General features: G+C 40.1%; 1 protein-coding gene across 1 annotated transcript in view; it reads left to right on the top strand.

Annotated features, from left to right (window-relative positions):
* The first annotated feature begins 294 nt into the window (after positions 1 to 294).
* The window catches only part of LOC122073339 (secretory carrier-associated membrane protein 1-like), a 35,541-nt gene continuing 10,529 nt past the window's right edge, over positions 295 to 25,306 (top strand). Inside the window, exons 1-4 of the mRNA XM_042637913.1 lie at positions 295 to 683; positions 14,133 to 14,198; positions 22,073 to 22,189; positions 22,288 to 22,350. Coding sequence (XP_042493847.1) covers positions 627 to 683; positions 14,133 to 14,198; positions 22,073 to 22,189; positions 22,288 to 22,350 — 303 coding nt within the window. The 5' untranslated portion in view covers positions 295 to 626. The remainder of the gene's footprint in view (positions 684 to 14,132; positions 14,199 to 22,072; positions 22,190 to 22,287; positions 22,351 to 25,306) is intronic.

Here is a 25,306-nt window from a genome sequence, read left to right on the forward strand (position 1 = left end):
AGCATTTCATTATCCCACCGCATCTAGACGCAGGGGCCACAGGCCCACAATGCCTTTTAGCTTTTTTTACCCTTTGAAAAAATAATACATCGCCTTGTGGGTCCATTTCTATCTTCTAATACATAAATAAATAAAAGAAACTGATCTGACGATCAATATCGAATACTTATGATCGAAGAAAAGGAAAGGTGCCAAATCAACCCTGAGATTGCGGAATAATTAGATTTCGATAATGAAGACCCCGCTTGTAATCTGAAACCTAACTATATTTATGGTAAGATAATCAAAAGCAGCCAGACCCATGAACTGAGACTCTCTCTCTCTCTCTCTCAGGCTCTGAGCCAACAGTTCGGTTTTTCACTTTCAATTTTCAAATTTCAATCCTCTGTTTACTTCAAATAAAGTCGTCGACCCTTTCCTTTACCATTTTGTCCCTCTCACTGCGTGTCCATCTTCACGATTTTCTCCTCTGCTACAGATAGGAAGGAGAATATTCAGGCCCTGCTTTTTGTTTTTGTAAATCCAGTGCTTTAATTGCTTCTTCGGAAAGCTTCTTCTGCGTTGAATCTCCAGATCTTCGGTTTTGTTTGTATTGGAGATTTTGATTTTCTATTGAATTCGGTCACATGGCCGGCCGTTACGACAGCAATCCCTTCGACGAGGAGGAAGTCAATCCATTCGCGGTGAGTCCTCCACGATGATTTTCGTCTTCTATGTACTTATGTTTTCTGCATTTTTATTTTCTGTGATTGTTCAATTTCACGGATAAACGGTTTCTCTTATTTGTGGTGGTTTATAGACTCTCAAATGTAAAACTAAGTACAGATTGCATTAGTTCCTACCTTAGGGTTTTCGGGTTTTTTGCCTTAGTTTCAGTTGCGTTGATCTTCTGGTTTTCTCTCAGATGCTACTTTAGAAGTGGGTTTGCGGTGTATTTTGATGCCTCCGTGCTTGAATTGTCAGATCTTGTTCCCATGTTACGTCTCAATTATGAAATGAAACACTAAATGACAATTCGCCTATATTGGTTGAAAAATTGTCTTTTCATGAATGGGTTTATGTTTATTGGATTTATGTTGTTTGTTTACCATTGGTTAATATTCTTTGCTTCCAAAAATCTTCTTGTGTTCGCTTAATATTTCTTTCTTACTAATCAGTTGTGTCTGATTTTTGGTTCTTAAGAAAGTTAGAGAATAAGAAAAATTTAGCATAGATATATAGAGGGAGTATTTCCTTGTCACTAATTCTCTAACTTCGTTTGATCAAAAAGTTGTGTAGATAGAATCAGCAATTGACTATGGTCAACTTTTGTGGCTCATACGAGTTTGTCAGATGGAGGAGAGGTAGAAGGGCAAATTATGCTTAAGTTGTTTATGAAGTAAAGGTCTATGTATTTCCTAGTCTTGTATCCCATATCTAGTTCCTTCAATGTCCTTCAACAAGAATGAACTCCTCTTGGTGTCACCGGTTGAGCTATAGACGCCAGGATAGTTTTCTTGGATACTTCTACACAGTCAAGGAGTGCTAGAAGCCATCTTTGTTTTCATGGTCTCATCTTGTTATATATGTTCATTTGATGGTCCCAACTTGTTATATATATGTTCAGAGTCTTAATGCTTAATTGTTTGATAACTGTTCATTTGGGGACAAAGTGTTAGCTGTTGGTGTTCAACCTCAAGTTGCATAGATTTTTCTCTTTTTAGGCTATTGAGATCGAGATGGTTTGCAAAGCATTGGAAATCTATTGAACATAGATACTGTGAAGATCCTTCACCGAAGGATCCATTGTAATCCCACCTCTTGGGGCTTCAGGATTGCTGAATATATTTTTATAGTTTCTAGGAGATATCAAGAAATTGTCAGTATAATTTTATGGGTTTGTATATAGATTTGAAAGTGTCCTGTTGAGCTTAACTGCCCATTGGTTTCTCATCATGCTGTTATGTGGTTTCATGCCTGATGTATTGTTAATATTCTTTTGAACTGCCACCTGCGGCTATATCCAAAAGGTGTGGTTTTTCTGTTGATGCTTCACGCCATAAGTGTATACAAGCTATTCAATGCTTCTTCTTCTTCTTCTTCTTATTATTATTGTTATTATTATTATTTTTTATTTAGGACCATGAGAACTATTTGTTTTGATCTATATCTACCTGTAATAGGTGCTGGTATTTATCCAGATTTCTTTCTCTCAGTATCAGTTGACAAGATCGAGGTTATTTTATCTAATTACTTTTATATGTTATAGTTTTATAGATTAAAGATTGTTTTCATGAATAAGACAGAAAATCAAAATAAAAAAATAGGGTTAATTACTTGGACACCCCCTGTACTATGGCCAGATTGCTTGACACCCCAAAAATTTGAAAAGTTTACTTGAACCACCCTTGCATTTAAGATTTATTACAACTAGCCCCTGTCTGTTAGTCAGTCATTGTTTTAGCGATGACGTCATGGGTGGGGGAAATCTTAAATGCCCAAACTACCCTTTAAGGGCAGGGAATAGGCCATTATACCCATTTCTTCCATTGACGAGTAACCTTCCCAATGACCAAGAACAGAGGAGCATCACCGCCACTCTATCGCTAACTCCAACAGTAACTTCTTCTTGCATTAAAAACTTCTCCTACTCGAAACACATCTTGGAGCATCCACGCCCTCACCACAGACCAGGGGAAGAAGATGCAAACAAGGTCGAAGCAAAGAGGAGAAACGAGTTTCGGGAAAACAGAGCAGATCCAAGAAGGGTTTTCAGTGTCTTTAGAAATCAGGGTTTTAATAACCAGCTTACCTCGTAGCCTGGGTTGCTGCAATAGGGATTTTGGATCAAAAGGATTCGAGAATGGACAAGGCTAATTGAGAAATTTGCTATTGTTTTGAAGTTTCGTTTTGGTATTAAAGTGGAACCCAAGCTTCCGCAACAGTTAAGGGAACAGATTCTTGCTCATAAATCCTTCGGCTATAAAAGATGCTCTAACTTATGTTGGGAGTGTGGCTGCAACTTTGAGGCTCGCAAACTTTTGAATCTCTCTCTTCCCCGTCTCAACATGCAACTATCAACTTGTCCTTTATACTGACAATCTTTTGGACATTCCCTTTCTCAAGCATCTTTGGCCTCGGGATTCATAATGGGGTCCAAAGGGGTTCAATGGGATTTCAGGTTTCGTAGGTTACAGTAGAGATCTCAAACGCATGATTTGTTTTCCAATAAGATTTTCTTATTTTTATGATTTGTGGTTTAATGTTTCATAATGATCCTAGAAAAAACTCAGTTTTGCAACAAATTTTACACTTCTAGTTTCTTGGAGATTTCAATGACTTAGATATTCTGATTAGTTTTTAAGGTTTTATGGTTTTAAGATTTCATAATATCAAGGTTTCAAGTGGTTGGAAAATGGATGGAGATGAAAAAGATGATCCCTTATCTGTCCGGTGAACTTCACCCCACCTCAGTTTCATGGGGTAAAGTTTCACATTACCTTTGAAACCTCAAATGGAATTTTTGGGAGCAGATGAGCCTAAGAGGTTGAAGATGGATACAATCACAGGGTTGGATTGTTTTACCATTGTGCCCCTACCTACATGATTTGGGACTTGGGAGGGGATTTTTACTTTCACGTGCTTTTGGTCATTTTAATTTCAAAAGTTTTAGTTTAAAAACTCATAAGGGTAAAATGGTTTTTTCATTCAACCACTAACAACATACTAACCCTGTCAGGTTTCATGGGGCTTAAAGTAAACTTTTCAAACTTTTGGGGCGTCAAGCAATTTGGCCATAGTATAGGGGTGTCCAAGTAATTAACCCTAAAAAATATTGTCATTTTTAAACATTTTAGAATTGAAAAAATGAATAGTTTTTCTTCTTTGAAGTAAAAGAAGGAAGTGAAATTTGAAATTTCAATTGGATACCTTTGATGTTTTTGAGAACCATTTGAATCACTACTTGATAGTTTTGTTATATATGTACTTCCTATTGAATTCGTCAAATCATTTGTTCAGCTAGATAGATTTTCAGTTCATGGAGCTGGGGGGGGGGGTATGGGATCAGTGGTAGGCTAGAAAATCACCCGTTTGATCTAGTATGTTACTAATAGATCTCTACCTTTGTTATAGTGTGTGCTTTAAGAGGAGCATACATGCAAGAAGGGCTAAAATATCTTCTGCTTTATATAATTATGGAAAATTATACCCCCTCCCTTGTACTATGGCCTTATTACATCTATATACTTGTGTTTTCAACAATAAAACCCCCATAAAGCCGATGGTGTTAGTTTTGAAATGTAAAAGGAGATTTTGCCCTTAAATCAAAACATCCCAAGTCAAACGATCATTTTACCCATTTGGTCATCTTTAACCCTAATTGATGAGGCAAAATATGTCCCCTTCCTCAGCACGGCTGAAGCGTGTATGCAAACCTGAGCAGAAGACTGACCCACCGCCTCGGACCTCCATCAGGCCGTGCTGCCACCTCGGCATCTCATCAGGCCGTGCTACCACCTTGGCCCTCCATCAGGCCGTGTTGTCACCTCGGCCTCCCCTCGTGCCAACTAGTCACCTCGGCTCGGCCGCCTGTCACCTTGGCTTAGCACAGTCAAGTAAGGCACCAAGAAACGTGCACACATCCACTCGTACATTCAAGGGACGTGATCCCTGATCACGGGGGTAGGACTCTGTCCACTACACGTCATCAGAGGCGTCCACCCCTCTCACGAGTCACGACTTGCACCTCCGAGATCAATGGAGAATATTCCCAGAATATACCTTGGAACTCAGAATATGCCCAGAATCACAGTGCCACTCCACTCAAGGACTCTATGCCTAAACAGGACTCTCCACAAACGCCCCTCCTCTCTCCATCAATAGCCTATAAATATCAAGAGTCCCCTGTCGGGTTAGCCCGACTCTCCCCTGTCCTCTCTTCTGTGTAGGTCGGCTGGAGCACCAGGAACTGTAGGGAAGATCGTTCGGTCAATTTTTACCGCATCAAATTGGCGCCGTCTGTGGGAATCAGTTACAAAAAGTCACCTTGGACCAATGCAATTAAGAAGTGAGAAGGTCGTTTCTTCTACGACAACACGAGTAAGATTCACCCGCGAGTTACCATTTGGACGTCCTCATTCACCACCAATGGCAGAGTAGGAGAATGTCCCAGCAGAGACCCCTCTACGAGGACCCCAGCAAACCAGGCTTGATGCGCAAGTTGAGCAGGGAGAGGGGGATCAGCGCAAGCAAAACCCTTAGCTATCTTGCCATGTCCCATCATCCCCGGTAACTCAACTAAACATGGAAGAGCAGATGCAGAGCTTGCAGCTATAGGTGTTAGCGACAAACACACTGGTGTGGGACTTCATACATCAGTTTGGCTCGGCACTTCCAGTGCCACGGACTAGTTCAGCTCAGCCGCCTAGGCCGGTTCCGGGTAGACAACTCAATGATGAATCTCCTGACAACAATGTCACCCTTCAATCAACAGCAAGGAGGGGGGCGGCCAGAACGTCACGTACTGTTCACTCGGTGCCACCTCGCTCCCTATCGAGGGGCACAGGCAAGGTCCCGTTCCAGCCCAGAATGGGAGAGCTTGTCGTTCCATGCGTCATCGGAGCCCAGAGAAACATGATGTCCATAGATCCCCACCCCGGGTAGGAAGACGCCAGCTGTCACTTCAAAAACTAACTAGAGGCGTGCGTCCGCACAGAGAAGAATGAGAAAATTGTCAGCACGTTAGTTTCCATATCTCAGTTATTCAATTTTATTCATGGAGCGGATTAGATTCTATTTCGAAGCAATGTATTTGTCCCAAGTGCATACCACACATCAATATATTATGAAGCTTCTCCCAAATATTTGACTTTTCTAAGGAAACAAAGACCTTAACAGCTAAGGCATAAAGATAAGGCTACAACTCGGCAGCATCTAAGATCAAGCTATAGCACCGCATCATCTAAGATCGAGGTACAAGCTCGGCAGCAAATAAGACCGAGCTCAAGCTTGGCACTATCAAGACCAGACCAGACCCTAGTTTGGCAACTCAAGCCCTTACGCATTAAGGCATGTAAGCCCGAGCCCCGGCTTGGCACCTCAAGCCCTTACTAAGGCATGCAAGCCCAAGCCCGAGCCCGAGCCCCGGCTTGGCACCTCAAGCCCTTACTAAGGCATGCAAGCCCGAGCCGCAGCTCGGCACCTCAAGCCCTTATGCATTAAGGCATGCAAGCCCGAGCCCCGGCTCGGCACCTCAAGCCCCTACGCATTAAAGCATGTAAGCCCGAGCTCTGGCTCGGCAACTCAAGCCCTTACGCATTAAGGTATGCAAGAACGAGCCCTGGCTTGGCACCTCAAGCCCTTACGCACTAAGGCATGCAAGCCCGAGCACACCTCGGCACCTCAAGCCCTTACGCACTAAGGCATGCAAGCCTGAGCCCTGGCTCGGCAACTCAAGCCCTTACACATTAAGGCATGTAAGCCTGAGCCCCGGCTCGGCAACTCAAGCCCTTACGCATTAAGGCATGCAAGCCTGAGCCCCGGCTCGGCAACTCAAACCCTTACGCATTAAGGCATGCAAGACCGAGCACACCTCGGCACCTCAAGCCCTTATGCACTAAGGCATGCAAGCCCGAGCACACCTTGGCACCTCAAGCCCTTACGCATTAAGGCATGCAAGCCTGAGCCCTGTCTCGGCACCTCAAGCCCTTACGCACTAAGGCATGCAAGCCTAAGCTCGAGCCCCGGCTCGGCAACTCAAGCCCTTACGCATTAAGGCATGCAAGACCGAGCACACCTCGGCACCTCAAGCCCTCACGCACTAAGGCATGCAAGTTTGAGCACACCTCGGCACCTCAAGCCATTACGCACTAAGGCATGCAAGCCTGAGCACACCTCGGCACCTGAAGCCCTTACGCACTAAGGCATGCAAGCCCGAGCCCTGGATCGGCACCTCAAGCCCTTACGCACTAAGGCGTGCAAGCCTGAGCCTCAGCTCGGCACCTCAAGCCCTTACGCATTAAGGCGTGCAAGCCCGAGCCTCAGCTAGGCAACTCAAGCCCTTATGCACTAAGGCGTGCAAGCCCGAGCACGGCTCGGCACCTCAAGCCCTTATTAAGGCATGCAAGCCCGAGCCTCGGCTTAGCACAACAAAAAGACAAGGCACCTCAAAAGACCGAGCCCAAGCTCAACACCCTGTAAGACTGAGCCCAAGCTCAGCATTCTCTAAGACCAAGCCTGAGCTGGGGCATTCCCTAAGATCAAGCCCCAGCTTGGCATCCCTATGGCTAGGCCCAGGCTTGGCACCTCAAGAGCTCATAAGCTAGACATGGAAGATCAATTTCAAGCTCAGCTAGGGAACGGAGCCACACTCAGAAAGCTGTACTGGTCCTTATTCTTCCAACAGTTATTTCGAGCCGCGCTCGAAGTACAAGAAAACAAAGAAAGAAGCACAAGAATGCTGAGAGATGAAGACATCAAAATAAATTTTTCATTCATAAAAAAAGTAGAAAAAAGCCCTCAAAAGTACATCGCTGCCGAAGGAGACATCTACATAAAAAATATATATATAGAGGCTAATCTCAGGGGGCTAATCCACGGGCCTAGCTCTTCACTTGGCTATCCTTCGAGTCGGGTCACCTCTTCACCAACGTCGATCGAGCTGCCGAGCTGCACCAAAGCAGCAGTGGCAAGAACGCGCTACTCATAGTTCGTCAGATTGTAGCCTGGCATCTTACTCAGGATTAACCGGATGGCATCGTCTGAGCCGACCTAAAACGAAGCAATGTTAATGTCAACCAACCACTTTTGATAGGCCTAGGGGTTCAGCCACCTCGTTGGCCTCCAGCTCGGCTCAGTGTTGCTTTTCCAACTCGCCAACCCTAGCTGCGAGCTCCTCCTTGCGAGCGCCCTGAGTCTCGGATAACTCATCCTAGAGAGCATCATTCTCCTTCATCAAGTTGCTGTTGGCATTGAGCTGCTTAGCAACCTCTTGTTCCAGCTCTCCAGTTATCAAGCCGACATTATTGGCACGGATCTCCTCACATCAGGCCATTTTTTTCTCAACCTCCATTTGGCCTGTGATCTTGTGCGGCTCCCCATGAAGGCGCTTTGCCTCCTCCTTCGCCTTTGAACAAGCGACAGCCACGTCCTCGAACCGTTGAGCAGCCTCGACTGAGAAAGTGAAGTAGCGGGTTTCGCACTGAATAGACCGCACGTATGAAAGCCCAGATCGAATTAAATGCTCTAGCAGATCGATCCGAACTGCTAGAGCAGGGAGCTGGTGATGAGGCAAAATATGTCCCCTTCCTCAGCATGGCTGAAGAGTGTATGCAAACTTAAGCAGAAGACTGACCCATCGCCTCGGACCTACATCAGGCCGTGCTGCCACCTCGGCCCTCCGTCAGGCCGTGCTGCCACCTCGGCCCTCCGTCAGGCCGTGCTGCCACCTCGGCCCTCCATCAGGCCGTGCTACCACCTCGGCCCTCCATCAGGCCGTGCTGCCGCCTCAGCCTCTTCTCATGCCAACTAGTCACCTTGGCTCGGCCGCCTATCACCTCGGCTCGGCACAGTCAAGTAAGGCATCCAGAAACGTGCACACATCCACTACTACATTCAAGGGACGTGATCCCTGATCACAGGGGCAGGACTATCCACTACACGTCATCAGAGGCGTCCACCCCTCTCACGACTTGCACCTCCGAGATCAATTGAGAATATTCCCAGGATATGCCCTAGAACCCGGAATATGCCCAAAATCATAGTGCCACTCCACTCATGGACTCTACGCCTAAACATGACTCTCCACAAATGCCCCTCCTCTCTCCATCAGCAGCCTATAAATATCAAGAGTCCCCCGTTGGGTCAGCCTGGCTCTCCCCTGTCCTCTCTTCTGTGCAGGTCGGCTGGAGCACTAGGAACTGCAGGGAAGATCGTCTGGTCAATTTTTACCTCATCACTAATCAAATAGAATTATAGAACCACTGTGAGAGAAGAAAACTAGGGGGCTACGGAGCCTGGAGAAGATGACCAGAGTATGATCTCCAACTGCCAAATTTCTAGCAAGGGTAGGCGGTGGCACGGTAATCTCTGAGGGCTTTTCGAATGTACCATATATTGAATCCAACTTCTCAAAAGAAGATTTAGTCCACAAGATAAACCGGCCGAGATGACCACAGGGAGCGAGCTTAAGAATATTAAGTCTCTTGAAGATGGTGGCCAGTCATGGAGATGTGGAGGAACATAAGACGATTTTGCAGGACTGAAGTGGTACCAACTCCGTTATTAGCCGATGATTTGGCAACTGTATTCTCAGCTGCAGATACAAAATCCGCCCATGAAGTTCGCATAATTAGATAATGATCTCCTATTTTTTTTCTTCTTCTAAAGTCTCTTGTAAACCCTAATCTGAAACACCGATCCACAACCACAATTTGAAATTTCAAGCCACAAAGCAATCAGTCTCGCAAAACCAATATTCAAATTGAAAACATCCAACTTTTTCTACTATCCACGTTAAGGAATCTTGAAATGAACCTAAAGCTTTTGTTAGGAATCTTGAAATCTCTACTCCATGTCAAATTTGTAGCTTTCTTATTTTCTTTTTTGTGTATCGCCCTCAAAGTCTTAGACGCTCCCTTTTCTTTTGGACTGATATATCATCTTCTTGAGACTTAATTAAACAAGAAAATTGATTGGATGCGTGTTCTAAATGATCTTGGATGCAAGAAAATTGATTGAATGCATGTTCCAAATGATCTTTGATGCTCTTTTGCATATAGAGAGAGAGAAAAACAGAGGAGATAAATTAAGCAAGAGAAAATTATTTTTGTTCAGAAAATTAACAATTATGATCAACAGAATGAAGGGTCTTCTTGCATATGCATTTTTGCTGCCCACACAGAAAGGGAAACTATCTTATAGCTCAGGCGCATATCAACACATTGAATGGGATATGTGGAGAATTGGAGATGGGAAAATCGTAATTCCTAGACGGATGGAAGCTTTCATCACATCCAGTAGGGGAATGCTGTTTCCACCATTTGTCGCTATGTCGCCATGGAGTTCGAGCAGCGGCGGTGACCATTGGAACATGTTTGGGAAGGGGGAGAGGGCTAATCCTCTCATTTTAATCAAAGTGTATAGATGTAATCTTACCCTATGGTTAAGTATTTTGGCCATTAAATTGTTTAGTATTAGGTGACATCATCACTTAACTAATCCAATTTAACGGGCACTAACAGGCAGGGTCTTCTTCTTAGAATCTTTAAAACATAGGGGATGGGTGTGTAATTGTTGAAAACACAGGTGTATAGACGTAATAAGGCCATAGGACAGGGGAGGGGGGCATCATTTCCCCTATAATTATTAATCAAATAGAAAGTTATTCTATGTTTCAATCCTTGCATCTCCTACAACCGGTGTGGTGATAGCTAGTTTTGGTATGCATGGTTTAAGATCTCGGCGTGATCTTACTAATATCTTGTTTTTTCAAAAAGGCGAGACAAGATGCGTGGCAGGTATAAATTGTATAAAAACTCGACTAAGGTCTCGCCAAATCTCTCCTCTGTCTCGCCTCTCTTTACCTTTTTTAAGAAAAAACACTAAGGAGCAAGGGTTTTGGGGCTTTTGCTTGAGGATCTCCATTCTTACACTCATTGAAGCTTAAAGAGTACAAAATATTACTTGCGCATCCACATTTGGAGTTACTTTTCTTCTCAAGAACCGTTTTAGATTAAAAAAAATCTTCTCAAACCCATTTTGTCATGGAAGCATCATCAGTACTTGTTGGTTTTTATTTATTTATTTATTTTTATATGTGATGCATATAACACTGATCTATGGATTCATGGAGGGAAATATATTTTCTGTTTTTTAATTTTTTTAGGGATTTTTTATTTTACCACCCTTAAAAATATTCATAATTTCATTTAACCCCACCATTTGAAAATAATATCCACCGCACCCCTAATGAGTAACATTGTTAGCTTAAAACATGAAAATACTTTTTTGACCCTTCTACTGACCTCTAAAAAACACTTTTTTAATACTCCTTTCGTCTTTCTCCTCGCCCTACACAACAACACAGAGCCAGGCCATACCAGACAGAGACATTGGAGCGCCAATTGGATTTTTCTGGTAATGACAATGTGAATGCAACTCAAGCTTTAGATTTTCTTAGAAATGTGTGTGGGGTTTGATGGGGTTTTTGGAATTCAATTCCATTACCCAAAACACAGTTCAGAAACTTCACAATCCAGAAATTGATATTAATTTGCAGAAAGCTAAGGTTCCGTTGCTGCAGGAGCTGGAGCAACACTTCCAACTCCTGCGATTTCATGTTCGATTTCATATGAACAAGAAATCGCAGGATTAAGCCGGTAAAAATCTTCCATAAATATTGAACGAAAAAAAGAAATCATTATTTACGAGCAAAGGATGGGATTCATAGTAAATCAATCCGACATTTCTGGTAGCTCCAAATGATATAAGTGTAGACACGGACCCCCAAAAAAACTTCTAATTTCCCACTGATGACTGATCCTTTTATGGCTTCTTCTTCTACGGAAGATTCAAAGCAAAACCTTAGTCTACTCACATCACCTAATAAAGTATCTGCTTCTCAGGAGAGAAAAAGATGTAACATTTCCACGAAATTCACTTTCAGTGTGAGATAAATCAAACAGATCTGAGGCAGGCAGCGTCTATATAATCAAACGCAATAATCCTAGTAGCCTAAACTTTCACTCAAAGTGTGTACTAGGTTAGTTACCTGAACCTTTTACTACGTTTCTGATGTAATCCTCCAGCCAGGATTGGAACACACTCTGTTTTGAGTTGGGAAAAGCTAAGTGCTTAGAAGATAAAGCTGAGTAGTTCCACTCCCTCTGCATTTAAGTTGAAGCCTGCAAAAGACGAGACCTGAAGCAGTGAGGGCAGTCCCATGCAAGAGAGAGAGAGAGGTATTTTTGGTTTCAGGAAGAGATGGGACAGCACCGCACGTTCTTGTACGCACTTGAAGAAGAAAGGAGGAGGAAGGAGAAGAAGTGGTGGGTCCCACAATTTGGGGGTTTAAAAGTGAAGGGTATAACTGTAAGTTTACCCATACCGAAGGGTAGTTTGGCCATTTAGATAATAGTAAACTGCTGACATCATCACTTAACAATTTCCTTCTAATGGAATGGATTTATTAGAAATTTTCTTATGAAAGTGAGGGATGTACGAGATCTTTTTTCCAATTCTGGGGGTTATTGAAAATTATGAATATTTTTAGGGTTGTTTTTTTATTTTATTTTTCTGTTTGAATAAATGATGCATATAACACTGACCTTAATGTTGTATGTGGCTTATCTGGTGTTATTTCAAAATTCCAATGTATGTGAATGTGACTCATCAATAAGCAATGTTAATTGTTTAACAATTAAGTATTATGTTTTTTAAATTCTTATGATTATGTTGTGTCATTTGTTGGTTGTGGAATAGAGCATACTAGCTTAGGGTTCGAAGAGTCGGAGACTACTTACATAGGTATGAAGTCAAAGTACCATTTTAGGTTTGATTTAAAAGAAAAAAAATGATGTTTCCCATTGTGTTTAGATGGCCTAAAATAGGGTAAATACCAAGGCACAGTTTGATAGCGTTTATGTTGTCAGCAGAAACGGCTTTTTACGTTTTCGAAAACAAAAACGGATTTTTTGGTGTTTGATAAACCTGTTTCTCGAAACGTTTTTTGCAGACATAATGCCACTAAAAAACCCAATAGTATCATCGGATGCCCAAAAGGGAGAGAGGGTTTGATTGCCTCTTTTTAGGTTTAAATAGTCGAGAGATTTATCGGGCACAACAACCTTTTTTCCTCTCAAATACGTTTCTAGAAACGACGAAACAAGTTGGACTTGTTTTGTCAAAGTCGTTTCTAGAATTGTAAATAGGCATAAATTTTGATTTATGTTTCTAGAAACGGGTGAAACGGAACACAACTTTATCAAACACTTTTTAGGCTGTTTCTCCATTTCTGGGAACAAGAAAATGCAGAAACGGAATGTTGTCAAACGGTGCCCAAGTTTCAAGGGTTACAAAAATCATATGGCCACTGAGACCAACCACCGTGTCGACTGGGGAAAAAATACATGATCTTGGCGAGATCTCACTAGATCTCTTTTTTCTGGATCAGCAGGGGTGGCGAGAGCGAGATCTTAAATCTTGTTGGTATGTTAGGAGATATTATTACTACCGAACCCAACGCCTACATTGCATTTGCGTGTAAGAATAATTGAGCAAACATTGAATAAGACAATACCTATGTATTCATTCCGTTGGGGCTTATTTTTGTTGATCATGGGCAGTTAGATTTCCTCCTTCCTGATCAAGTTTTGAGTTAGGGTCTCCAATATTTTGAATAGATGTGTGACACCGAAACACTTATCCAAATTAACATATTTTTGTGCGTCAGGAACAAAACTTTTAATACCTCAGTAATTAGAATATGTAAGGTTGTATTTGTGTGGAGCGTGCTGCCTTTGCTCAGAATCTCTTAGTTCGTTTTCTTGGTTTTCTTTTTTATTTTGGGGGTAGGGGGGGGGGTTCTGTTTTTGTACCTAATCTCCATGGTGTAAATGTGTAATACATGTTTCTCTTGTATGCCACATTGCTACAGGCTAAAATTGCTACCTTACGTTGCACTTGAAAATCAGGCATCCTTATTATCATTATATAGTGGTGGTATCATTATTATTAGGGAAAAGTTGCTACATGATACTGTCAGAGAAGGTTTGCCTTCTTGAGTCACCGAGAGGGACTCTCTTGTCAATTTGACTGTCACATGATAGCTCCTCCAAGTTTCGGGTCCGATCCCCATTTTTGGCACTCAGTACTAGGATTTTACTTTTATATTTTCAATTATTGAAGCAAAATGGGTTCAAAGCGTTCTATTGCTACATTGAAAAATATCTTTGCTGATACATACTAGATTTTGATAGATGGTGATGTGGACTACTAGTCCACAAAATTTGAGCACTGACTAATTTGCCATGTGGCAGATATTGGGCCATGAAGGAAACTTGAGCCATTGTTTTTGTTGATGATACTACTGCTGTTGTTGATATTGTTGCTTTTTTCGTTATGATATCATTGTTAATTGTGAATTATAATACCAGGATCCAGCTGTTAGGGGGAAGTCAGCTGGAAAATCAAACTACAGCGGAGGTGCATTTTATACAACAGTAAGCTTTTTCTTTGGATTGCTTGACATCTATTTATTTCCTTCTAAATGTCATCATGTGCCAAGAATTTCCAAAGTTCTTTGATTGTACATTCTTACAACTTGCAAAGTTAGACTCTATTCCTTGATTCTGGAAGTTCGTCTGCAAAATAAATCCTGCTCCTCTAATTCCTACACTACTTATAACTCAATTTTGAAGGTGTTCTGCTCAGTGCTCACATCCTTACTGTAAATGTTTCTTGAAGTTGGTTGAGTTACAACACACACACACATGCGCATGCAAAATGGAAAGAAAGAAAAAAGGATAAAGCCTAAAGAGACTAAGAAATCTGCTATGTAATGTGGAACTTTGTGATGTTTAAAGTCTGTGGATCTATTTTTCTGTAACATTTAGAAAGCCAAACAAAAACACAGGAACAGAATCGTAGTGAGAGAAATCAAGCCATTACTGTGACGGTTTTAATAAACCAAAATCCAGGTTTCTGATCCAGATCAAAGGCTGGTTGAGTGAAGCTTATAACCTGCAGACATTAGTCCTCAAACTTCAAGAAGAAGATCCAACGGTTTGATCTATGATGGCAGAACAGGACAGAAATTAGAAACTCGCTGAAACTGGAACTCTGAATTGGTAAGTTGCCAAATATGACCAGACTTTGATCCCAACAGAAATTAATAACAGGAAATCAAAGTAGCTAGTGAGACCAAGTAGGAAAGATGTTTTTAAAATTAGAAAGTGAAGAAGTCGGAAAATAGTAAGTGATGAAGTTAGAAGCCTGCAGGAAATTAGAAACCTAAGTAGGTATATTATTGTGACAGTTCAGATTAGGCTATGGTCACAACTGGAGATCGATGGAGGGGTAGTACACTTGATCAGCCTAAACCAGATATGTCCACATGTGACAAGACGATTCAATAGTTATTAACAAACAACTCTAGGGTTGATTGTAAACAGGAGATCAATCATGGACAGGAAAAGTGAAGCAGGAAAACTACCTTGGAGAGAAAAAGTAGGAGAAGAGAGGAAGAAAGGTAAGATTAAGAGAAGAAGATGAGAGGAAAGTGAGGGATATGACCTTGTAATCACTACCAAGGTCTTCGGGAATGGCTTCACTACCAATCCCAAGCTGTTGAATCACCACAACAGGGCTGGAGCTGCATCACTAGAGTCCAAGGAACATCACCACTATACCAAAGAGGCAGAAGCCAAATTTCTCAATTCTCAAATTATAGGAGAGGTTCATGGCCCCCTCCTTTATTTATAACTTCCACAACAATCACAAATATAGGAAACCCCTATGTATGATTGGAGGAATCCCTTACAACTTAAGTTTCTGTACAAAATAGATACTAGCTGGAACATTACAAAATAGAAATTTACTGGAATGTAGGACACCTGTCCAGCCCTTCTAGAAGTACTAGTAAAGTAACAACCAAAATAACCAAAATAGAATATCTAATTTCGTATAGACCTTACGACCCTCATATTTGGGCTTATAGAATGGTCCCATTACAACAAAAGATCCCAGAATATCTAGCCCATGACCCATATAACCCATTGGGGACTTAATCTGGGAATCAATAGAAGGTTCAGATAAACCAGATTAGAGATTGATTTCAGTACCAAATAACAAACCTAATGATAGTTAGAAATCTAAAATCAGAATTAGAACTTGATTAACTGAAACCAGAATTGTAGTAGGAAAGGAGGAAATCAGTACAAACAAAAACAACATCCAAAACCTTATCCCAACTTAATGGGATTAGATTCCAAGCAAGGACGAGCGCGAGAATCCATGCAAAAGGAGGAAATCAGTGTCAAGTTTGGATTTAAACCGTAAGAAGGTTCAGAACAAAAATCAATTGCCAAGTATGGAAGCAGAAATGAAATCCAATAGATTGATGTTTCAGAATATTCCTAATTGAAGTACGAATTCAAGAACCCAGCTTTTTTTTTTTTGCCAAGAACAGATTCAGAACTAGAAATTGATATGAAGAGCGAAGAGAATTAGAATAAATTGGAAATTAAAGAGAATAAGAAGACCAGGGAAGAAGAGAGAGAGAGGAAAGTTAACACTTGATTTCAGAGGTGAACAGAACTAGGAGGAGGAAGATCAGATCTGGAACCTCAATCCTGTTTGCCCAGGTCAACAACACCAAAAATCTTGAAAAAACCTCAAATTTCTTTACTCAAGTCATCTCCAGTTGATGAGGTTGTATTTCATATATAAAGACCGTACAAAATTCCTAAATTAAATCATACAAGGATTCCTAATCACCCTCTCATACTAACTTAAGAGTTCTCTTAAGGCTATTAAATATCTTAATCTAACTCAAACACTTAATCACTAATTTCGCTCACGAAGTTTACCTCCATTTTATGGGGTTATAAATCAGGCCCACTACAATGAAACCGAAGAAAATGAAAGTCCTAACATATAATATAACTATTCAATGGTTAAATTCTGCCTGGACTGCCCCCAACACGTTATGTGTCTCCCAAGCTTGCATCTAGGCCTTCATGAGGGATGAATGTCTAGTGTAATTGCATTAGCTTTGATGAACTTCAGAGTTGTAGAGGCGAGGGCGCAAAGAGGGACTTGGGTTGTAGATGTGAATGGAGGATTTGAGATTTTGGGTTCATGGATGGGGAAAGTTAAAAGGAACGAAAGTACATATATCTAATATAAATAAGGAAGAAAAACACTACCCGAGACACAGAGGGTGCGAAAACACCACTTAGCCCCACGCTGAAGATGCTCGTACGCGCTCCCCATTGGCTGTGGGTGCTGGTGTGTACGTGCGCTATCGGTTAGTGTTCTCTCGCTCTATAAATAATATACAATAGAGTGTTATAGGGTTCGCAATTAAAACTATAGATTCCCATGAGAATCATTACAATAGTCATTGTCTCATTGAACTAAGGTGCTTCTTATATATTTTAAAGGTACACCTACATAGTGTCTCAAGGCGACACCTAGGTGCCTCCTAGGCCAAGGCGTCAAGATGCATGGCTGCCTTGGCACCATGACTTCTTTGTGTTACACAACCTAATTGGAGCTGGAAGCAAGAATCTCTGATGTAGATACAAACCCATGGAACAATCCATACCGATCTGGGTATCCAACGAGAGATGAACCGGATCCATAATGAGTCCTTAGTTTAGTAGGATATTTTAGGATTTTTATTTTCATGCAATCTTTTAATTTTTGGTAACTTAGGTATGAAATAGCTACTAGGATTTAGTTTCCAATTAATTTGAGTTTCCAAATTACAGTAGATTTCCTTTTAATGTGGGGTTTCTTTTACTATATAAATGCATGTAATCGTTTAATTAGAGGACGAATTGAAGAAGATATGAATTGAGTATTTGTGAAGCCTACGGGCGTGTGTGAGCGGTTCTCCTTCCCCCCCTTTTCTTAGTGCGATTCTCCCTCTCCCTTGCAACTCTGAGACCCATCTCAGGGAATTCTTCCCTACCCTTACCAGCCCTCCATCAAGTGGTATCAGAGTTGAAGGATTTCATTCCTTCCCCATCTCTTTTCTTCCCTCCCATTCTTTGTTTTGGTTCTATCGAGACTGAGAACAACAGGAAAAAGAAAAAAAAAATGAAACCAAGAGCTCGAGTCTTCCACCTACCCTCGATGTACCCATCTTCCACAGACAACCCCACCGCCCCTACTTCCCCTCTTCCTAGGCTTTCTGCCAACAGCAATTAAAAAAAAAAAAAAACCTTGCCGCCATCCCACTTTTCTTTTTCTGCTTTCGATTGGCCCATTACCCTCACCCTAGAGTTCCATTAAAAAAAAAAAAAAATTCCTGATGTCATTCCCTGTTTTAGGGTTCTGTCGAAGTGAAAAAAACAAAAGAGAAGCAGTGCAGAAAAGAGAAGAGAGAATAGCAGACAGAAAAGAAAAAGAAGAGCAGAAGAATAATGAGAAGAAGGCGACGAGAAGAGAGAAGATAGAAGACGAGAAGAAGAAGATGAAGTAGAAGTGAAGGCGAGACGAGAGAGAACAAAATAGAAAGCAAAAGAAAAAGAAAAAAGAAGAAGAAGAAGAGGAGAAGTAAGAGACAAGATCAAACCAAAAGGAAAAAAAGAGAGGAATCATACCTGGTTTTGGACCCCCTACTTCGACGTCGTCAGCTCTCCTTCCTTGCCTCCGCTGGTTCCCTTGGTGACAGAGCAGAGATCCCTCGATGGTCCTCCATCTCCGAGAGGGCAGCAAACCTTCCTTTTTTTCTCTGTCTGGTAAAATCCCACGACTTGCCCTTTCTTGATTATTTCTTCTGTTATTCCTCAAATACCCCTCCCTTCCTCCTTTATCCTTTTCTGTCCTATTTTTTTTTTAAACTTCCAAGTCTGCCCCCCACCCATACGTGATCTTCCTTTGTGGTTAGAATAGCATTCCCCATATTTACAATTGTGCCATCGTCCTTTACAAGTTCCATATATTTACTAATTTGCTATTAGCGCTGTTTCAAGTGTTCTTTTGTCATAGTGGGTTCACAGTGATTCTGAATAGCAAAACATGATCGATGGATCTAGATCTTTTATTAGATATTCATCAACAGATGCAACTGGTTCGAGAGAAGCTCGATGAGATGCAACAATACTGCAAGGACATCAAAGACCTAATATTGCTCACATCTGGTTGTATACGCTCTACCTTCAACTATGTGATCTTAGCTGTCAAGCAACAAGTAGATGAACTAGAAGATGAATCACCAATGGTAGAAGATGAGGTGGTACCATTGGAAGTTGAAGATCTACTTGTGGAAAATTTTAAATCGGTTGATCTCTTCAGTGAACTGATCGATTTTATTTTCCCGAGTTACTACTTCACTAACGAACTTTGCTTCGTGGATTTCATATCATTCGATCTTGGTGTCGATGGTGACTTCATATAGGCAACGATGGATGCTGATCGATTGGAGTTGATTCTCCCGTTCTATAAAACTCATGGACGAGTTTTTCTCAACATCAGGGGAATTGGTGTAGATACACACCCATAGAATGATCCATACCCATCTGGGTATCCAACGAGAGATGAACCGGATCCATATTGAGTCCTTAGTCTAGTAGGATATTTTAGGATTTTTATTTTCATACAATCTTTTAATTTTTGGTAACTTAGGTATGAAATAGCTGCTAGGATTTAGTTTCCAATTAATTTGAGTTTCCAAATTAGAGTAGGTTTCCTTTTAATGTTGGGTTTCTTTTACTATTTAAATGCATGTAATCGTTTAATTAGAGGACACATTGAAGAAGATATCAATTGAGTATTTGTGAAGCCTACGGGTGTGTGTGAGCGGTTCTCCTTCCCCCCCTTTTCTTAGTGCAATTTCTCCCTCTCCCTTGCAACTTTGAGACCCATCTCAGGGAATTCTTCCCTACCCTTATTGGCCCTCCATCAATCTCTTACAAAGAGAGAATTAATTACAACAGATAATGGTTTCCTTGATAGGTGTTGTACATAGTTGTCAGGGTGACAAGCTGACCCAAGACGGTGGCAGGCACCTAGGCGTCACCTTGCTTGCATAGGTGTGAATAGTGCATACTATGTAGGTTTTAGTGTGCTATTGTTTTAGGACCTAATAAGAAGGATTGTTTTAGGCCCTAATGAGATGGAATGATGGGTAAAAAGAAAAGGAAAAAAAAAAACTTGAGAACCACTGCCTACCATAGTGGGTAGGCGGTGTGTGTAAAAAACCCATTCAAACTGGATGTCTCGGGTTCGTGTCTCCAGGTGAATCTTCCCTCCCTTCCACATAAAATAGGAACCTACCATAAAAAAAGAACCTACACGAATCTATCTTCTCAAGGCATTTATATTTTTAGTAATAACCTTCTTTATTGTACTGTTATTGTGGGGTGAGCTTGCATGGAATGGGCCTACAGGTCTGATGAAGTAGTTTAGGCTTGCCTTTGGAAACACAAGTCATCTCATTCAGTAAATTTGGTTTTCTTAAATTTGATCTTCATTTGTTTAACATCTAGAGTATAGATATAAAAAAAATCAATACTAAGATTTTAGAGGAAGGAAAGTTTGTCATAAGGCAAATACTTGAAGAGTACAAGAATTTAGAAATAAGACATGAAGGATTTAGAGAAAGTAAAAATATACACAAGTAAGCAAAGTAAGAAGCAACAGTCAAGCGGCACTGCATAGTTGTCAAGGCAGCAAGGTGATCTAAGGCGTTAGAGGGTGCCTAAGTGCTTAGGCGATGAGACGCCGGCCTAGGTGTTGCCTAGGGGACGAGGTCACCCAAGTGTTATATTTACTTTTCCCTCTTTTTTAACATTATTTATTATGCCACATGTACCCTATACCATAAAAAATCAACATAAAGCCACCTCAAGTCATAAAAAATCAACATTAAGCACCTCAAGTCATCAAAAACAACATTAAGCCACATCAAGTCATTAAAAGTCAATATTTAGAGAAATGTTCTATAATAAGTTTGATTAGTCAAATGATTTTATTTTTACATGAGACTTTTTATATTAGGTAGAGCACACAACTAGCTTTCCAAAAATTCGAGATTGCTTAGATTGAGTTGTATTGACAAATCTATGTTCCAGTCAAATTTATTTTAAGATGTGTGAATGCTGTTAAAAATTTCCTGAATGAGAATAAAATTATGGACATTAGAACAAAAGATTATATTACTGCATTTTTGTTTTTTAGTAATGTTTTACCATAATAAGATTTATGGAGTTTTTAGATTTAGGAGAAACCCCAGTATTTGAAAGTTGAAAATCACCCTTACAACCAAAAATCCAGTTTTTGTTCTTGAATCGGGGGATTGACTTTTTATCATTTTGGAATTTAATTTTTAAACTATTTTTATTGGATTTAAATAGGGGTTGTTTGCTTATATATGATTAATATCTTAAATATAAAATTATTTACTTAAATGGTATTTGGCATAAATAAGTGTTAGACTAGCCAGGCCAGTGCCTACTCTAAGACGACAGTCGCCTTGACCCCTACATAACCCGCTTGGACGCCTTGACTACTATGAAAAACTGTGGCACCAACTAATGATGTGGATCAAGCTGATTGCTCCCAACTGAAAACCAACGGTTGTAGTAGGGAGAGAGATGACCAATCTCCAAGTAATGGATTAAATTTCATTCATTAAATCTTGCTGTTTATTATTATTAGTATCCCTATTAGCATGTAATTTTCATTCAAGATAAAGAAAAAAACCCTCAAATCCAACTCCAATTGTAACTAGGACTCAAAAAGCCTATCAAGAAGTAAACTAAAAACTCTAGTGCTACTATAAAATGAAGAAGGATATTCTCTAGAGTGCTCTCTTTTGAAACAATTATGACTTATTCTCCTAAAATCAACTGAATTGCTAACTTAATAAATTATAGCCTAAGTCAACTTAATTGAGTTTTTTAGATGAGATAAATTACTTTTTGACATTTTCCTTCCCTTCCATTGATTCCCAAGGATAAACAAAATCGCTTTATCAAAATAACTTGAAATGCCTGTACGGACCAATGAATTATGGGAATGATGTCAAGTCTGATAATAGCCTTGACATTTGGCTACTGTTTATCAATCTTTGCATCAGGTTTACAAAGTGTTTGTGCATACACCATACAGGAAAGCTTTTACAACTTTATTCTTCACTAGTAATCCATAGCTATGTTCATAGGGATTTTGTTAAGTTATATATGAATCTCTATTTCTACTGCTGCAGATTGTCATTTGAGAAGTCTGGCTGTTATTGTTTGTTAGGGTTATTTTCCCATTTTTATTTCTTATGCCATGTTCATGCATTTGAAATGTTCTTTTATTGTATGAGGCCCTGGTTTCCTTGTGGTCTAAAATATTATTATCTTGCTGTGATTCTCAGAATCCTGGAAGTGTTCCTCCTGCAACAAACTCAAGGCTTTCACCTCTTCCTCCTGAGCCTGCAGATTTCAGCTATGATCGTGGGGCAACAATTGATATTCCTCTTGACTCAGGAAAAGTGGGTGTGCATTCTCAAGTGTAGAGCTTAATCCATGTTTCCTACCTCATGTTTTGTCTGAGCTTAGGTTCTCAGCTGTTATTTTTTTCCAAGTTTAGGATTTGAAAAAGAAGGAGAAGGAGCTTCAAGCTAAGGAGGCTGAATTGAAGAAGAGAGAACAGGTACATGCCAATACTGTTGCATTGAATGAAATATTGCACACTCCAGTTGAACTATGGATGCAAGTGATGGCTTTGCTTCTTTTTTCCTTCCCCCTTAGAAATTCAAATTCGAGTCCAAATTGGAATTGGTTTTAGTATGTTTCTTATGAATTTATGTATTAGGTTTGTGTATTATTTGAGGGTCATACCCACTGTTTCAAGGATTGGTAGATACTTATCCAGGTTGCAATGTACTTGATGAGTCATATCAATAGCAAACCTCTGTTCACTGGATTAACTGATCTCAATCCATCTGCTGCTGTATTACTTGGCAACAATCCAGGGTCTGTTATTGATCTTTAAATTGTTGGTTGTGCAATTTGCTTATCCAATTTAAAGTGCTAACAGTATTTGCATCTAAGGTGATGACATAAAAGCTATTTATAAAAGAATAAGATATCTAGCCACATTTGTATACACTATGTTAATCAACTACAATTAGTTGGGAAATCTAATACATTTATCCACACCTTTCTTGTTATTTTTCCCCCAATATTGTTTTTATCAGTAACGATTTAAGTATATAAATCTAATACATTTATCCACACCTTTCTTGTTATCTTTCCCCCAATATTGTTTTTATCAGTAACGATTTTATTGCATCAATAGTTGATAGCTGGCTATTTACCCCCCTCACCCCCAAACAAAAAGGGGGTACCGATAGCCTGCTGCTGCACAGATCAATAAATCCAGGTCACAGACCGAATTCCTTTATGATCTTGAAAAAGTCATCTTATCCCTGTCTCACTTGGGTTTCCTCTACTAACCATTGCATTGATCTTGATTATCAATGCTGGGGGAAGCTTGCATATTTCTGTTCTTGATGTACTCCAAAGGAGGATATGATTTGACAATATGTGAAAATATACAGAGATGCCACTAGAATCATTTTAACCCATATAACATTATAATTTGACCTATGCTGCAGACAAGTTGAACTACATGCAGTACAGCCATAGGAATAAGAGAACCAGGCGCATAGTTATGTTCGCAGTTCTTCAACTGGACCTTTGGTAATGGCCAGACCTAGCCCATGGGTTGGATGTTTGCTGGTTCACTCAAAATTAGAATCATCGGGTTACTTATGTTGTTCTACTATTAATTAGCCTAGTTTCTATTTTGGTCACCTAGTAGTATCTTTAGTTTCTAATTGTATTAGTTCTATTTCCTTGATGTACAAGGAGACACTACTACATGCGTGGGGCATTTTTAGTAGTTTCTAATATTATTGCCTTCCTTTTGGAGGTAGTAATTCTACCCTTTATATTGTAAGGACTGTAGAGCCTTCCCCGCAATTTTGAAGATTGATGAAGCTTGGATTTAAGCCTTTGTTTGCTGTGAGAAACAGTTGTGTGGGTCGAATGCCCTATTGGTCGGCATAGTTGTCACGGTGCCAAGGCGAACCAAGGCGGTGGAGGGTTGTCTAAGCGCTTAGGCGAGAAGGCGCCCGCCTTAAGGCGAACAAGTGTTATTTTTATTTTCCCTATTTTCTAACATTATTTAGTAAGTTATATATACCTTGTATCATAAAAAATCAAGATTAAGCGACATCAAGTCATTAAAAATCACCATTTAGCCACATTAAATCATAAAAAATTAACATTAAGTCATATTAAGTTATAAAAAATCAACATTTAGAGAAATGCTCTTATTCTATAATAAGTTTGACTGGTCAAATGATTTTATTTTTACATGAGACTTTTTGTATTAGTTATAAATAAAACCAACTTTCTAAAAGTCTAAGATTACTTAAATCTGAGTTGCAATGACAAAGGCCTGAATAAAATAATTTTATGAATATCAAAACAAAATATTATTTTACCGGACTTTTGGTTTTTAACAATGTTTTAACATGATAGAATTTATAAAATTTTCATAATTGAGAAAAACCCCAGCATTTAAAAGTTGAAAATCATCCCTATAACCAAAATCCAGTTTTTGTTCTTGGACTGGGGGGTTGACTTTTTATCCTTTTGGAATTTGATTTTTAAACTATTTTTATTGGATTCAAATAGGGTGTTATTTGCTTATTTATGAATAATATCTTAAGTAAATGAAAATCATTTACTTGAATGATATTTGGCATAAATAAGTGCCAAAACACAAGGCGACATGCAGTGCAACAAGACGGCTGTCACCTAGGCCCCAGGAAAACCGCCTGGACGCCTAGTCGTCGCCTAGACGACGCCTTGGCGACGCCTTGACAACTATGTTGGTCGGTGAGAGGCCTTGGTCATATCCCTTCTTCTTTCACACTTCCTGCAATTCCAGCAAGGATTGAAGTTGTTCGAGACCTGTTCTTGGAGATTAGCTGCTATCCAGTTGTGCTATTGAAGAGAAGTATTGATTACAAAAGGGGGAGGTTGATTGGAGGATTCAATCATGTTGTAACTTGTAAGTACCCTGTGGCTGCATAAATTGGGAGTTTCTCTTACTTTAGCTTTTCTCCTTTGAAGTTATTGATTGGACCAGCAGAGCATGGTGGATTTTTGATAGTTACAACATCTTCTCAAAGCCTTCCTTGCATTTGAGTTGCAACTCCTTCCATAGTCCAGATTGACAGTAGGCTTCTATTTTGGGTCCTACTTCCTAATTTCAGACCTGGCTCATAACTCTCAATTTAGCCATCTATTAGGATGAGATATTTTGCGGCTCATTTGACTGGACTCTAAATTAGTTCCAACTACCAAAGTGGTTGCTGATCTGCCAAGAAGGTTGTGGGAATTGGGATCTTAATAATTACTAATTCAAAGTTTTTGTAGTTACTAAATCTGAGTTCTATAGTTTCTATTTTGTTTTCCCTGCTGTAACTACTTATCCCACCGTTGGATCACCACCATATACTGTTACCTTAGCCCCATTCATGGTCAGAAATTGAGGTCAATTGAAGCAGTGGTTTTCTGGTTATTGAACTCCA

This window comes from Macadamia integrifolia, chromosome 3 (assembly GCF_013358625.1).
Source record: "Macadamia integrifolia cultivar HAES 741 chromosome 3, SCU_Mint_v3, whole genome shotgun sequence".
In the NCBI taxonomy this organism is placed as follows: domain Eukaryota; kingdom Viridiplantae; phylum Streptophyta; class Magnoliopsida; order Proteales; family Proteaceae; genus Macadamia; species Macadamia integrifolia.